The following is a 15229-nucleotide window of genomic DNA, read 5'->3' as shown; positions in this document are numbered from 1 at the left end:
AAAGGCACTGACCAATTTAGCTCAAGTTTCAGTACACGTCCTTGAGCCTGTCCTGCTAAGATCATGGAAAATTTGTCTTGTATTCATCATAAGTCACTGATGTTCTTTATATGTCAAACTCCAGGTAATGTCTTTTACTAAAATTACGGTAGTTTGGAATTTGAATCTCTTGTTGGACACCTCTGATTCAGTGGTGATTGATTTTAAATAATTTTCATTACATTAAAAATTTCTAAATGTTTCTAAACTTTTGGTTTCTCATGCTTTAACACCTGAGTTAAGTAAAATGGACAAGAACATACTGATAGAAGCATGACAATAAGCAATACTTGGAAAACGTATTTCTGTAAATAAATAAAGATATTTATTGCATTTTTATGTGTGGGTATATGTGTGTGTAGTAGCGTCCTTTGATTTTGGTTTCTATTGTATGTTTAACAATCTCTATACTTTTTGTGGAGAATAGAATGTCATTTTCAGTTGAGAGGACATGAACTTATTTCATTAAATTATGCTGTTTGTAAAAGGTAATTAACGATGTTCTCCTGTTTTAAGATTTGGTAGTTATAGACAAAGATATTTAGGATCAAGATAATCCAGCAATGTTGTAGATTTTTTTAAAACCTTGAAAATGTGATGTCTCTAATAATCATGAGGTATGCCAATCATGCTAGAGTTCCATTGCCTCTACTTGTGTGGTTGACAAAGATTCTAAAGTGTCCAAAAGATTTGTCTCATCTTGTGGATAGAGACTATTTTGGCAAATGTTTGTTACTTTTTTTCTCTTGTAAGAGTAACAAAATATACCACTGGTTATCCTAGTATCAAACCACTAATGGCCCAGTCTTCATTTTATGAATTTAATGGTTCAGCCACTTAAAGGAATGACCAGTTCATGGGATTTGCAAGAGTTTATTTATTTATTTATTTATTTTTTCAGAGTTTAAAGGATATTTATTTATTTATTTATTTTTAATTGCATTTTAGGTTTTGGGGTACATGTGATGAACATGCAAGATTGTTGCATAGGTACACACTTGGCAGTGTGGTTTGCTGCCTTCCGTCCCCTCACCTGTATCTGTCATTTCTCCCCATGCTATCTCTTCCCACCTCCCCACCCCCCCGACCCTCCCCCATTTCCCCCCAACGGACCCCAGTGTGTAGTGCTCCCCTCCCTGTGTCCATGTGTTCTCATTGTTCAGGAGGCCAACAAACATATGAAAAAATGCTCATCATCACTGGTCATCAGAGATTTGCAAGAGTTTATGATTGAAGGGAAGAGAGTAACATTGACCTTTCTTTTCTCTCCTTCCCCTCAGGATTATACTTACATAAGTATTATAATGGACAAGAGGGTAAACTTTGGGACCGGACTGCATGAGTTCAAATCCCAACTCTACCACTTACTGCCTGGTTTACCTTAGGTTTACTTTACCACTCTGATCCTTAGGTTCTTCTTCTGAAAAGTTGGGACATCTTTCACTTTAAATATTTATCTCAATTACCTTTCTTTGATTATATGAATCTTAAATTATCACATGTACTATGAAAATATGTGCAACTCTTATGTATCAATAAGTAAACTTAAAAAAATAAAGGAATAAAGTATTTCATAGGGATATTTTTAATATGAAATGAGTTATTTGGTTCAGCACTTGGTACTTGTCACACTACTTACACTTATTTGATTATTTAATAATTTGGAAGAAATGCATCTTTCTAAAAGAAAAAAAACTTGTAGTGGGCTTTTCTTGACTTTTTTTCTGCAATCCAGCAGGTATCTTGATAGCACCAGTATTTGTGTCACAGGGACTGAGGTACTTTTCTCATTTTTCCAGTTTTTGAAGGGCCAACTCTGCATCCCCTAATTAGACAGAAGCCCCAGACTTGATTATAAATTGGATCTTTTTTTCAACTGCAATTTTCTTGGTCTCTTTAGAATTTTTGCAGACGAATTAGATAGCCTTTCAAAAAGAACCTGTTCATTGAATAGAGATACTCTGTAGAGTAACTCCAGTTTCTGGAATATGTCCACAGAAGAGATGAATCTGCTACAGCACAAGTGACCTGCACCACCTCAGACAGAACATAAAGATAAGGGTTCTATCCCTGGGTGTGCACCTGCCTCCCCACACTGGAAGCTTCCTTTCTGCTTGCTTGCTTCTTGGAACATCGCATACAAACAGATCCCAGGGAAGGGAGTCCAGGCAGAAAGAGGTTTGCACACTCTTTTAGCAGTACTTTATGCTCTAGAATTGTATGCAGTTAACATTGCACTAAGTCATCTGTAAAACTGAAAAAAAATTCTGGGCTTTCAGGAGTTGGCACATGGCTAGGGCATCTTTTTATGTTCCCTGGAGGATTATTTTACCTCTGGCCTGCGAACTGGCTTTTGGAACCACAGGTCTAAACTTTTTCTGACTTTGAGCTGAAAAATAAGCATCCTGTGGTTTTGAGTTTTGCCACAGGCACACTATTGATACTGAGTTGGAGCTGCTAAATGTGTTGCTTAACCCTGGGAAACTGAGGCTTTGAATGTCATAACCCCAGGGAATAACTGATTTGAGAAACGTGAGTTGTAGGCCAGGCCCATCAGGGATCTAATGGGACCCAAGGGAACCCTGATATTGTGTGGGATTGAGCAGGGAGGCTGATGCCCTTCTCCAGTCTACTATTTACTTATTAATTTGTTTGTTCAGCAGTCATTTAAATGATTACATATCAAAGACATTTTGCTGGGCACAAGGGATCCAAAGACTATAGTGGAAAGAGTACAGGTTTTAGATTCTGCCAGATGTTGGTTTGAATCACTGCTGAGCTATGTGATTTTGTGCTATTTACTTAACTACTCGAAGCCTATTTCCTCATTGACAAAATGGAAATAATGCTTGCTTTGTGAGTTGCCATAAGGATGAGAAATAATACAAGTAAGGCACCTTACATAGTGCTATAGTTTATTTAGCATTTGTGTGCCAGGTATAATATGTGAAATTTTATACATATTCTCTTTCATTCCTTATAGCAAGGCTGAAGCAGGCACCATTGCTACTACCAGTTTATAAATGAGGGAACTAAGGGACTAGACTAGAAAAAGTGTCTAGTCCAAGATCTCTAGTATCTCAGTGGCATAACTCTGCTTTGAATCTGGGGCTGGCTCCCCAAACTCATGTTCTTAACCTTGTATTCTAGATGCCTTCCAAGGCTAGAATCATGTTATATCCTGCTGCTTCTCCAGGTTAGGCCTGGGAGTGATTCATCCAAGAGCTGTTCAGGCATCCATGGCTCCGTGGCAACTAAAGCATGTTGAATTCCTCTCTTGGGAATATACCATTGGGACAAAAGAGGACTGAGGCTATTATAAGAGGGAGGTAGGCCGAAAAGTCACAGGGTTTATCAGGGATAGAGTGTAGCCTACACAGACCATGTACAAAGCTGAAGTTGAGGCCAGAAGCCATGAGGGGACCTTGGGAAGGAAAGGAGAGTTGATTTTATAATAGATGTCAAAGACCCTGTGGCTTTGGTTCCTGACCACTTTCAATGTTTAGCTGTAACCCTTATAGCTTTGCTCCAACTCTGAGTTGAAATGAATGTAAATAAATATCTGTAATTTGATTGTTGGAAAGTCTAATAAGGATGCTATGGCACATTAAATTGTATCTTTTTTTTTAATTAAAAAAATTAAAAAATAAAGATGGGATATCCTTATGTTGTCAAGGCTGGTCTTGAACTCCTGGCCTCAAGTGATCCTCCCACCTTGGCCTTGCAAAGTGCTGGGATTATAGGCATAAGCCACTGCACCCCACCTATTTTTAAATATTTACAAACTAGTAGCCATGATATACAGCCAAACAAAATTGCAATTGAAGGTGGTAATTATGAGAATGAGGACAGTCCAAAGTGCTACAGGGCACAGGGCAGGGAATGCATTTATGATCCTTGGTGGAGCATACATCCCCTCATGTTATCCTGTGTTGACTGTGTTCATGTAAGACCTGCCACTTAGTTGAGTGTTGGCTTGGACCAATAACCATTGCCCTTTTCTTTAAGAGATAGGGTATTGCTTTGTGACCCAGGCTGGAGTACAGTGGCATGATCATAGCTCACTGCAGCCTCAAAATCCTGGGCTCAAGCAATCATCCTGCCTTAGGGTCCTGAGTAGCTAGAACTAGAGGTGTGTACCATACCCAGTCTCATTATCTTATATAGCTGCAATGTATAAACCACTATTTTCTTTTCACTTGTGTGTTTTCAAATTCCATAGAAATTGTGCTGAATTCATATTAAATAAATGCTTGTAATATGATGACATTTCTACATGTCATTTCTTGGGCTACTACTTTTTGTTTTTCATTTAGTTAATGGTTATTGATTTAAGACCAAGAGGAAGGTATTACATTTTCTTGTTCTAATGGAATTATCTTAAAAGGTACCTTCCCTTATAGTATGAAGTCAGCCATGGAGGAACTTAATTCTTTTCTGGTTATCCCATACCTCCTAATCAAATGAAAACAGTTGAATCATTTTCTCTGCAAACCTGATGTTTTTTCTTACTTATTTTAGGTGTGCCAAATGAGCCTGATATTTAAGGCAGGTAGCTGTATGACATTCTGGCAGCACAGTTTGAGTACTTACTGATTCCCCCCTCCACAACATTCAATTAAATGAAAATGCAAAAAAAGCACTTACAGGGCCTGGTACAAAGTAGGAATGTTCATGATCTCACCTTACTTTAGGAAACTTGGTAGAATGCATCTTGCTAAGATGTAAGAAAAAGAATAAGCAATGAATCAATGCAGTATAAATTTATAGAAAACATAAGTTATTTATAAGTTGTTATTTATGCAATATTTATCAGTTGATACAGAGTTTCATAGTTAGGATGAGGTCAATGACTTTTTTTGTGTAATTCTGTTAGGGTAATACTATCTTCAGTGCTTCTCTGCCTTCCTTGCGGAATGACTCTAACTTGAAAAATGACTCTCTGTTCTTATCAAGTGACCTTTAGAGTTGGGAAAGTATATAAGAGAGTAGCATGACTAGGCTTGGAGCACAGGGTTTTCCTTCTAATTAGCTGTAGGAGCATGGGCAGGTCACTCTAGATCTTCTGTGCTTCCAATGCTTCATATCTAAATCACCTTGCAGAGTGGACTACAGCAGGGCATACCAAATGCCTAGTATATTTGCTGTCTTTCCACCCTCACCAGTGCATCCAGCTCATTGTGGTGCTGGTAGGTCAACTTGTCAGGAATCACCACCGAACAACCAGCTCTCATCCTTGATGTCAAATCTATGTGATAGCGTCAAATCTTTGTGACTTTCTGCATCAGAAGATAGTCAAGATCATTTGCAGTTTTATTCCTCTGTTCTTATAAATAAGGAATCCAAGATAAGAACTTGTTATTTGCAGGTAGCTTAACTGTCCATTAAGAAAGTGAAAACTGGCCGGGCATGGTGGCTCACACCTGAAATCCCAGCACTTTGGGAGGCTGAGGCAGGTAGATCACAAGGTCAGGAGATTGAGATCATCCTGGCCAACATGGTGAAACCCTGTCTCTACTAAAAATACAAAAACATTAGCTGGGCGTGGTGGTGCACACTTGTAGTCCCAGTTATTCGGGAGGCTTAGGCAGGAACCAAGATCGTGCCACTACACTCCAGCCTAGTGAGAGAGCCAGACTCCGTCTCAAAAAAAAAAAAAAAAAAAAAAAAAAAAAATGGAAAGAGACAACCAGAATTTGTGAATAAATGCTTTTCCCCTAAATCACTATTTGAATAGCAGACTTAACATCTTAATTTTCTTCTCTCATTAGTGCAAATATCTTTTTAATAGTGGTGCAAGTAAATTTTTTCCTTGTGCAGCTCTTTGGTCTTGTTACTTAATCTTTGATCCACTAAAGCGATTACCTATGGTTAGAAGAAAGATAAAGCCTCCAATGGATGTTCAAAAAGGTATTTAAGAAATTAGAGCCCCAGAGTTGCCCTGTACATTAAAAACAACAACAAAACCGTCTCTTCACCAGTACTCTTACAGTAAAAGTGAATTGTTGCCCCCTTGTGGTAAAATTGTGCATTTAGTTTTTCACACAGAAATAGTAAAGTCTTATTTTATAGTTTCTACTACTCGGAAAACTTTGTCCTTTACAATTAACCTAAAGTATTTATGAAAATAATTTCAGATAATTTTAAAACTATCTCATTTGTGCTCACCTATGTGAAACACCATAGAATCCTGTCTATGTTTTATGTTTTAAAACTGTTTTATGTTTCTCTTTGAGGAACTAGAGATTTGAGAGTTTACGTTAAATCAACTAGAGTGATCAACATTATAAGAAACAAGCCCAAATCCCATTCAGATTCCCTTCTTATGGTCCCTATGCTTCAAGAGAGCTGAAAGAGATTTTGGAATATTCTTACTGCCCCTTTAAAAGCCATGTCATATACTTGAACAGTGATTTTCCTCAGAGCTGTAAAATGAGGAATTTTTGAAATGCCATGTGCAGGAAACCTTAGTGGTGATATAGCGCATTAATAAAGGTTCAGGTGATCTTCAAGGTTAGCTTTTCTTCAATTTCCATCATTTTGAACATGAAATAAAATTTCAAAACCAAATGGGACTTCCTGTCAACAAAATGAGTAACAGATCTAACTCCTAATAAAATGTCTTCTATAAGAAGAATTGAAGTCTTAAAGACAAAAGAAACCATTTCATACTATTCTGTTTAGGCCAAAAATATGGTACATTTTCACAGATGAAAGAATAGTAACAGTTAGGCTTCCCATTTAAATTGGCTTATTGAATTAGTTTTACAAATTAGTGTAAACCTATGCAGGTAGTAAGTATTCTGAATCCTGATATTCTGAATGATTGTCACATTTGTATATTTAGAGAAGTCATTTATTTTGGACACTTGTCACTCAACCAATAGTCTTGTAAGAAGAACAGCTCTTGTAAGTTATCTCTAGATAGTATGTAGATTTTTAAAGCACATGCTCTTTTATGAAGATTAAATGACTAAGTGACTCTTTGGAAAATGTTCTAAGTTATTACTTGACATTCAAGATGCCCAGTAAACTATCCTTAGTAGGTGGCTTGTTATTATTTTTAATACTTTAATGTTTATTGCTTTGTCTCTAGATTAATTTTTCTTAAAGAAAATGATAGCAAACCATTATTTAAGGATTAGATATTGCCAGTCCTTTTAAAACACAGCTATCTGTGAAACCTTTTTAGTGAAAAGAAGAGGTGTATTTCTAGAGAACCAAATGGTTGTTACTGAAAATGCCTCTTAAGGAGCTTTGTGCTGTCAGTAAAGAGCCACAGTTGATTCATTTCCTTTACTCTTTCTACCTTACTCTCTCTTCTGACTACAGAATTGATGTAAATAAGTAACTGTTATTTTATTTATGTATCATATTATGTAAATAAGTAAAATAAAAATAATTAAAGTAAGTAAAATTAAAATATGCCCATTTTATATTATGTAAGTAAAACGTAAATTTAAAAATCAGCTCAATTAATCATTTCACATTATATACAGACATCACAATATCACATTATATACTATACAATTTTTACTTGTCAATTAAAATAAATGTGTTATTCTGAACTATTATGGACAGTGGGGGGATTTTTATCTTAGGCTACATAGGACATAGTGTGGTAGATCCCAGTCCCGCTCTTTGTATTTGCCTACTTGGACTGCTTTCTAAATGGAAAAAAGCTTCAAGAAGTAACCTCCATTCTTAATGTCTGAAGTGGTTAGGCCAATAATTTTTAAGCTTTTATATCTCAGATCTAATTACAAGTGATCACTCCACAAAAGAATCTGCTTACTATCATTTCCATCACAGTACGAATGCTTTTGTACTACGGCTTTTTCTTATATCCATTTATGATAAGTTTCAGTGATATGCAACAGTAGTATTCCTGGATATAAAGTTAATTGCTATTACTTAAAATATAAAATACTTAAATTCATAGTTGAAAACACTTTATTCCCTCAGTAATCATAAAAAGAGGTCATGAAAAAGTGTAGTCAGGACATTTAAGTATGCTACAATTTTTTCAGTATTAAAGATCCCTGTGAATAAATCTTTGTCCAAGTTTAGATTATGTTCTGAGGATAGAATCCTAGATCTGAGTCAAAAGTCATGAATATTTTTAATACTTTTGTATACATTGCCAGATGGCATTTCACAAAAGATGTATCATTTTTATATTCTCAATGCCTCCTGTTGCCTGTCTCCAGATATTCTTATAAGTGTTAGGTATTTTTACTTTTAAGGATCTTTGTAGTGGCATCTCATCTTATTTGGAAGTTTCAATTGTGAGATTTGATTATTTAAATATATTACCTATTTTTATTTTTTTATGAATTGTGTTTAAGTCTTTTGTCTATTTTTATATGAACTTGAAAAAATTTTGGAAACCAGTTGTTTTTCTAGACAATTGCTAATCTTAAATAAATCTCTCTTGCTACTCATTCTTGGGCAAAATCAAGTTGCCCATATGAAAAAAATAAATGGTCCAATGCTATTCATCGTTTACTACTCAGTCCTTGTGACTCTAGATGTGAAAGTAAAACATTCCATGTTTTGCCTCCAGCGGGTTCTCTGAAATATGCAGTATCTGCCAGGTTGCTGGTTACACAGGTTTCTTGTCTCTAAGTTTTAGTGGCTTTGAAGAATGACTAAATCTCTTTGAGGTGATTTCCAAGTCTCCATGATGAATTTCATAATGCAGTGAAGCTCAGGTTTCAAGTCAGAGCATCACAAACTTTTGTCCCAGTTGTGGCTACAACAGTAATTTCAGTTAATTACATTTGTCATAAATGTGCCTTACCTTCCCTGGCTTGTGTGTTTATATATGTACATATATATGTGAATGTATTATGTATACACCTATATTTAGAGAGAAGCTTTTATCTCTTTTATAGTCAAAGCTACTGAAGTTTTTCTTTAGTTTTCTTCCAATATATTTACCCCCAAAGTCTTTCTTGAAACACTTAGCATTATGGAAACTCTAGACAGCCTCTGTGCCTTACTCTCAGGGGTGTACAAGAAAAATTGTTCCAAAGATGGAAAGATTCTTACCTAAACCTAGTGAGAGGAGAAAGCATTTGAAGACTTTCCTTGACTTTGAGAGTTTATGGAAGAATGAAATCGGTGTCTGACTGGCAGTGGAGCTGGCATTTGCATAGCTTCATGTAATTTGTGACTAGCCTATATATTGATTTAAAATAATCTACCCTATTTCTGATTCTAATAGCAGCAATTCACAGCTGGATGGTAGCAGTATTTCCGTAAGGAATTGTTCATCTTTCTCTGCAGGAGAGTTGATAGGTTATGCTCTTGGACCATTTCCACATGTAAGCAAGTCAGTGTCATTACAACAGTTAGAATGTGGCTTTGACATAGTATCTTTCTTATTTTGTTCATTTTGAGGATAATCTTGTCTTGCCAGTGATATTTTACATATCTTCCTTTCATCCTAGGGACATAACTTTTTCACATAGTGTCTCATAACTTTCTACAGTGAATGATAACTGTAGTATTTTCATTCAACAAACACAGAGACTAAGAGTCATGCATATGCCTTGCCAGACAGACATCTCAGTTACAAGACGTCTCAGTTACAAGACTGTGCCTAGCTACCAGGTTTTCTTCTTCCCAGAAGTAGCCTTTCTCTAAACCACATTGCATTGCCTTCCTTAAAAACGGTAATAACCGGGACCAGTCATCTTCTTGCATCTTTGTAACAGTGCTGAAAAGATCTGCCCTGATTTTAAAGAGATTCCCTTAGGTATGATGTGTCAAAGCCACTGCATTCTCAAGACACTAGGGATAAAGATATGCAGACTTTGTCATTAGAGTTGGATATGTTGGATGTTGACAATCTCCTAAAGCTCAAATCTTTTTATTTTTATTTTTTTGATCCTGGGCAGTATCTATTCCAAATCTTCTTTTGTGAATTAAAATGAAAGTTAAATTCATGACGTGAATTATGCCTTGCGTGACTGGCATCATATGTATCTTTAAATACTTCCTGTACAGAATACATATGCTTGGGTATGTGCAGCAGTTGAAGTCTAGAAGTCATTCTCCAAGTCTAATCCGTGTCCACAGAGGTAAAGAAATTAAGCAGAAACAGATTCGCATGCTTGTATGTCTAATGTAACATATTTTCAAATACATAGGTAAAAATGGGGATATATTTTCTGTTAGCTTTAATCGTACTGGTTTCTTTTCTCATGTTTGAAAATCTTAGAACCTGAAAAATATGTATGAAAGATCCTTTCTGTATGTTATGCTGCATTTTAGTATTCTTTTATTACTTTGAGCTGGGCTTCAAGTCAGAACAAACTACTATGGACCACAAAATATTTTCAGTTAATTTAGGCCTGTCTGTGGTCAAATCTTGGCTAACCATCTTAATTCCTCTGTATTTGCAATATATCTTATGTGAGAAATGGGACTGGCCAAAAACAAAACCAACCAACCAAACAATAGCACAGAGGTGTCATTCAAGAGAGACTTCTGAGGAAAATCTTTAGGTTTGTAATTAGGGCCCCCAAAACATTGCTTGTTGGAATTGGTACCACTTAGCTTACTGCCAACAGAATAATTGTACAAGAAAAAATCATTTTACATTAATAAGCTTTCAAAAACATTGCTGAATTTTTGGCCAGGATACCAACTGTTTCATGCAAGTATTGAGTAACTTCCCTATTACACAATATCGTATCAGCCAGCAAACCCAGAACCATTTAATATTGACAGTTTTCAGAATAATATATAGGGTAAATGACATAAAACTGGCCATCTTAAAATGAGCTTTTCCTGTTATTTTGCATGGATTTGCTGTTCGTGGAAGTAGTACATATTTAACTTTCAACTACATAATTTACATGAAGGACTGAAATTGTGAATGTGAAAAGCTTTCTTTAAATAACATATATTCAGTATATTTTTATTCTGGCAGAACACATTTTAAATATCTAGCGATATAAGCTTTATTTTTCCATTCACTTAATTTCGATTTGCTTTTAAAATAAATTTAAGCTTTATATCAATTAAGCTTAAACCAAATGAATTTAAAATGTAGTCAGCAATGATTTTTTAAACTAAAGATTTGTTATTTAGAGAACATACAGAACTAAGAAACTTCTTCATAACACTTTATAATTAAAGCTTTTAAAATATGCTATTTTATATTAAGTATTTCATTTTCTGCCCTCCTTCTGTGTGTCTCATCATTAGAGATAGTGTTACTAAATAGTTGTAACTTTACATTGCTTTGATTAATGGTGGCTTAAACTAAGGTTTCATTGGGTAGGATTAACTATGTTTCAAGATGGCAAAATGCCATCATAACATTAATGCCAGAATTTAATGAGAAGCAGAAGTTAGCTTTAAGGACCTTTATAATTTAATATGGGGGCATGAATATATTCTCATTCTTTTAATGCAGTGTCCTAGTAAACATAAGTTATTCTTTTAAATCTTTTTTTCTTTTGATAAAAAGTTTTGTTCAGCAAATGTTTATTGACCATCGACTAAGTGCCAGTCACTGTACTAAGGTCTTGAAGAGTTAAGCCTGTTTTCCATCCTTAAAACAGAACCTTTCTGATCAGAAAGAACAGAAATAAGAAACGTCAACCTTATTTAGAAATCTTATGGCCTGCCTTAACCTCGTATGACTCTGGTTTCCTAATGCCTGTATCTCCATAGACTCTGGTCTGTTTCCTTTTCGTTTTTGACATCAGCCTCCTTCTCCATTGCCTAGATTGAAAAATTGGCCAGCTATATGCCTGGAATGAAAGGGTCTGGGATATGTAATGTTACAGGTATGGGAAGGATGGTGAGCACAAAACTGAATGTCCTATTCCCTATTTGTATTACTGATTACTGTGGCATCAAGTAGCTACACCGTACAGGGAAAGGAAAGTTTTGTAGAACCATGAGATAAAATTGAAAATAGGGCAAGTAAGAGAGAAGAACAACCAACAGGATTCTGTCTTGTTCATTGAGACAAAAGTCTCCCTGTACTGAAGGTGTGTAGGGGTGACTTACTTTCTGCAAAAGGCAGGAGACCATTCAAGTCCTTTTCTGCTCTTAAAAAAAAAAAAAAAAAAAAAAAAAAATCCTACAATTTCTGTGTGTTTAGAACTCAAAGAGGGTGGTAGACCTAGGACAGATGTCTCATGTTCTTTTATTCTTTTTTCTCAAAATCTTATGTATACATATTTAGAAATGTTGAGACCTTATAAAGTAAAACTATGAAACTATAACTACAGATGGAGGAAGTAAAATTTAGCAGAAGCAAAGAAATAGCATCCAAAAAATTCCTGATGCAGGAAAACCTCAGCTAGTTAGCTTGTAACCTGGGCTTCCTGACAGCTAAGGCAAAGAAGAGAAATAGGGTAACTTGGTGTGATTGTCCAGTAGATATATATCACCAGTTCATTGGAAAAACATAAGCTTTCTTCTTGCTCTCCATTAATAACAACAACTTGTTCAGGTGATTTGGATAAGAAGCCATAAGGTAGATAATGATGTCCTCATGAATTTTTATAGAATAAATGATTGTACATATGTCATTTTATACATTGGTATTTGGAACACGGTGGAAATAATGTTAAAAGCAAGACTCCTTTCCCCCCATGGGGAAGGGAGAGAGGAGTTTGAAACTTCTGGTATGTTTGCTATAGATAGATGCTTATTTTCTTTTGACCCACTGACATATGGAGCAGTAGAAAGATGTAAATATGTGTAGTAAAGGGTAGCATTGTTAAAGGTAGGAGGGAATAAATGGAATTTTTGTGGCAGGATGATATTTGAAAGACGGATCAGGCTGCTGGGAGGTGTTTCAATATGCCAGTTCCCTGTAACAGGAAGATCAGTCTCTGTTTTAGACAGCATATCCAATTTAGTAAATTATTATTATTCTGTCAAAATTAATGTGAACAATTTTCTCTTTGAGGCTGCTTTTTCCATAGGTGATGTTTTCCAGATGGGCTTTGTGCAGTACTCCCAATGTTTTTGTGTTTTCTTTCCTAGAGAAAGAGCCGTTTCTGACATCTCTTCATTTCTCTTTCCTCCGTTGTAGGGAAGAGAACACCAAAGGTGAAGGAGAAGAGGAACAAGAAGAAGAAAAAGAAGCTGATAGAAAGAGCCCAGGAGCAACACAGCGTCTTCCTAGCTACAGACAGAGCTAACCAGTAAAACAAGAGACACACCTACTAGATTTTTGGGGGTTTTTGTTTTTGCAAAAGTGCACAAAGCTACTCTCCACTCCTGCACTCTGGTGTGCAGCCTTTGTGCTGCTCTGCCCAGTATCTGTTCCCAATAACATGGTGAAAGGAAGCACCACCAGCGTGGCCCCTGTGTTATTTATGCTTTGATTTGAATCTGGAGACTGTGAAGGCAGGAGGAAGTGCACAGCCCATGACTTGGCTCAGTGTGTGCTGAGAATCCGTCCTGGCGCCACAGACAGGCAAGAGGTGTGAAGCTTCAGGCCACCACTGGAGGACGGACTTGTGCCTATTTATGTGAAAGAAGATGTGTGGCAGGCAATGTGCTATTCACTTGTGACCTTTATTTCTCACGTTGTGCATTTTCAAAGATACGTTTATGTGGATATCTGCTTAGTGTTACCATGTGGTATTCTCAGCATCTGTTAACTTCACACTGTTGTGCAATGAAACTGCTTTTAGCTGAGGATACGCTCTGGAAATTCCTGCTTAGTTTCACAGCAGCCCTAACATGTATATATTCTGCAGGGACTACATAACAAGCCCTTACTTACTGTATATTTATGCTTTCTTGTGTGTAACAAGTCATACCTGATTAATATGATGTCACTTTTTTTCTAGTGGTTCCTAACCCATTGTCTGGTAATTACTTTTCTAGTTTGGGCAATTGACAAATGTTTTGTTGCCTCTTGAAACTCCCCCCCACCCCCATTGTGGATGTATTTCTCATTGTAAGGGTAGGATAAACTAGTTTTTGTATATAGATCAAATGACCAGCGTCAAATAATTTGTATATTGGATAGACCTTCCCCATTCCACATGTCACACACGTAGATGAAGCAGCAGGTGGCATATGCCAATCAGAAGCCCAAACTCCCTTTTGAGTCTAAGATGTGATCACTTTGATGAAACACAACTGAAAACATGAGGGACTCCATGTAGTCACTTGTAGTTCTTGTTATGGAGTTTTACAGGCCATCTACAGAATTTTCCAAACATTATTTGACTGACTGTAATTTTTTTTTTTTTTTTTTTCAAATTTAAAGCAATCCCTGACTTTCAATGACAGGGCATTTATCAATGTTCTTGGGTCACTGAAGAACTTACTACCATGAGCCTGTGCATAGAATTTTAGGAGAAAAAAGGATGAATTTCTATGAGTGCTCGTCAGATTGTAACAGGTCTCTTTTGAGCCAGAATGTTTCAGATTCGTGATGGAGAGGAACACTATGGAGACTTCCTTGGTGACTTTCAGAGCAGCTGTTTCAAACACATCATTGTCCACTTGGGGGAACCAGTTTTTAGAAGGTTGGGAATTGGCTTTTTCGAAAAGCATCATTATCTTCCTGGCTGATCCAGGAGAAAATTAGAGAAAAATAATGGTTGTGGATTTCTGAGGAAACAAAGCAAGGTAAAACCTTTTTTTTTTTTTTTTTTTTAACCTTGCATTGGCAAAACTACCTCTTCAGCATTTTTGTTTAACTTTGGATTCAAAAGCATCTTACCAATAATGATAAATGTCATATACATCATTAATATTGCTATAATAAGCCATATATGAATGTTGCATACAACTTTAGAGTTTGCATTTAATCCTGAAGTGATCACCTCCTTTCATGTCTATTTACACTATTTTCCCATTTACTAAGTGGGGAGGGGGCTCCTTATATAGTGCTTCATTGTTAGTAAGTCAATACCTGTTGTTTCTGGGATGTTCTTTTTGTGCATTAAAAACTTCAAAATTATTTTTTGTGGAGTTTTTTTTTGTTTTTTTTTTTTTTTTTTTACTTTGGAGATAAATTTAGGAATAACTTAGGACTTTGTTCTACTCTCAAAATAGCAGTCCTTTAAAAACGATCTTTCCTGAGATGCAAGGCTGGATCAACATGTACAAATCTATAAATGCAATACATCACATAAACAGAACAAAGACAAAAACCACGTAATTATCTCAATAGATGCAGAGAAGGCCTTCA

The 15229-nt window shown here is 36.0% G+C and overlaps 1 protein-coding gene across 11 annotated transcripts in view; it reads left to right on the top strand.

Annotated features, from left to right (window-relative positions):
* RSPO2 (R-spondin 2) overlaps window positions 1-14998 on the top strand; it is a 255326-nt gene extending 240328 nt beyond the window's left edge. For all 11 annotated transcript variants that reach the window (XM_074387050.1, XM_074387049.1, XM_074387048.1 and 8 more), the window contains one exon: window positions 13109-14998. In XM_074387050.1, the coding sequence (XP_074243151.1) occupies window positions 13109-13224 (116 nt within the window). In that variant the 3' untranslated portion in view covers window positions 13225-14998. The remainder of the gene's footprint in view (window positions 1-13108) is intronic.
* The last annotated feature ends 231 nt before the right edge of the window (window positions 14999-15229 follow it).

The sequence above is a fragment of the Saimiri boliviensis genome, chromosome 15, assembly GCF_048565385.1.
Source record: "Saimiri boliviensis isolate mSaiBol1 chromosome 15, mSaiBol1.pri, whole genome shotgun sequence".
In the NCBI taxonomy this organism is placed as follows: domain Eukaryota; kingdom Metazoa; phylum Chordata; class Mammalia; order Primates; family Cebidae; genus Saimiri; species Saimiri boliviensis.
The sequence above is the reverse complement of the archived record's forward strand: the minus strand, read 5'-3'. Positions and strand labels throughout refer to the sequence as shown.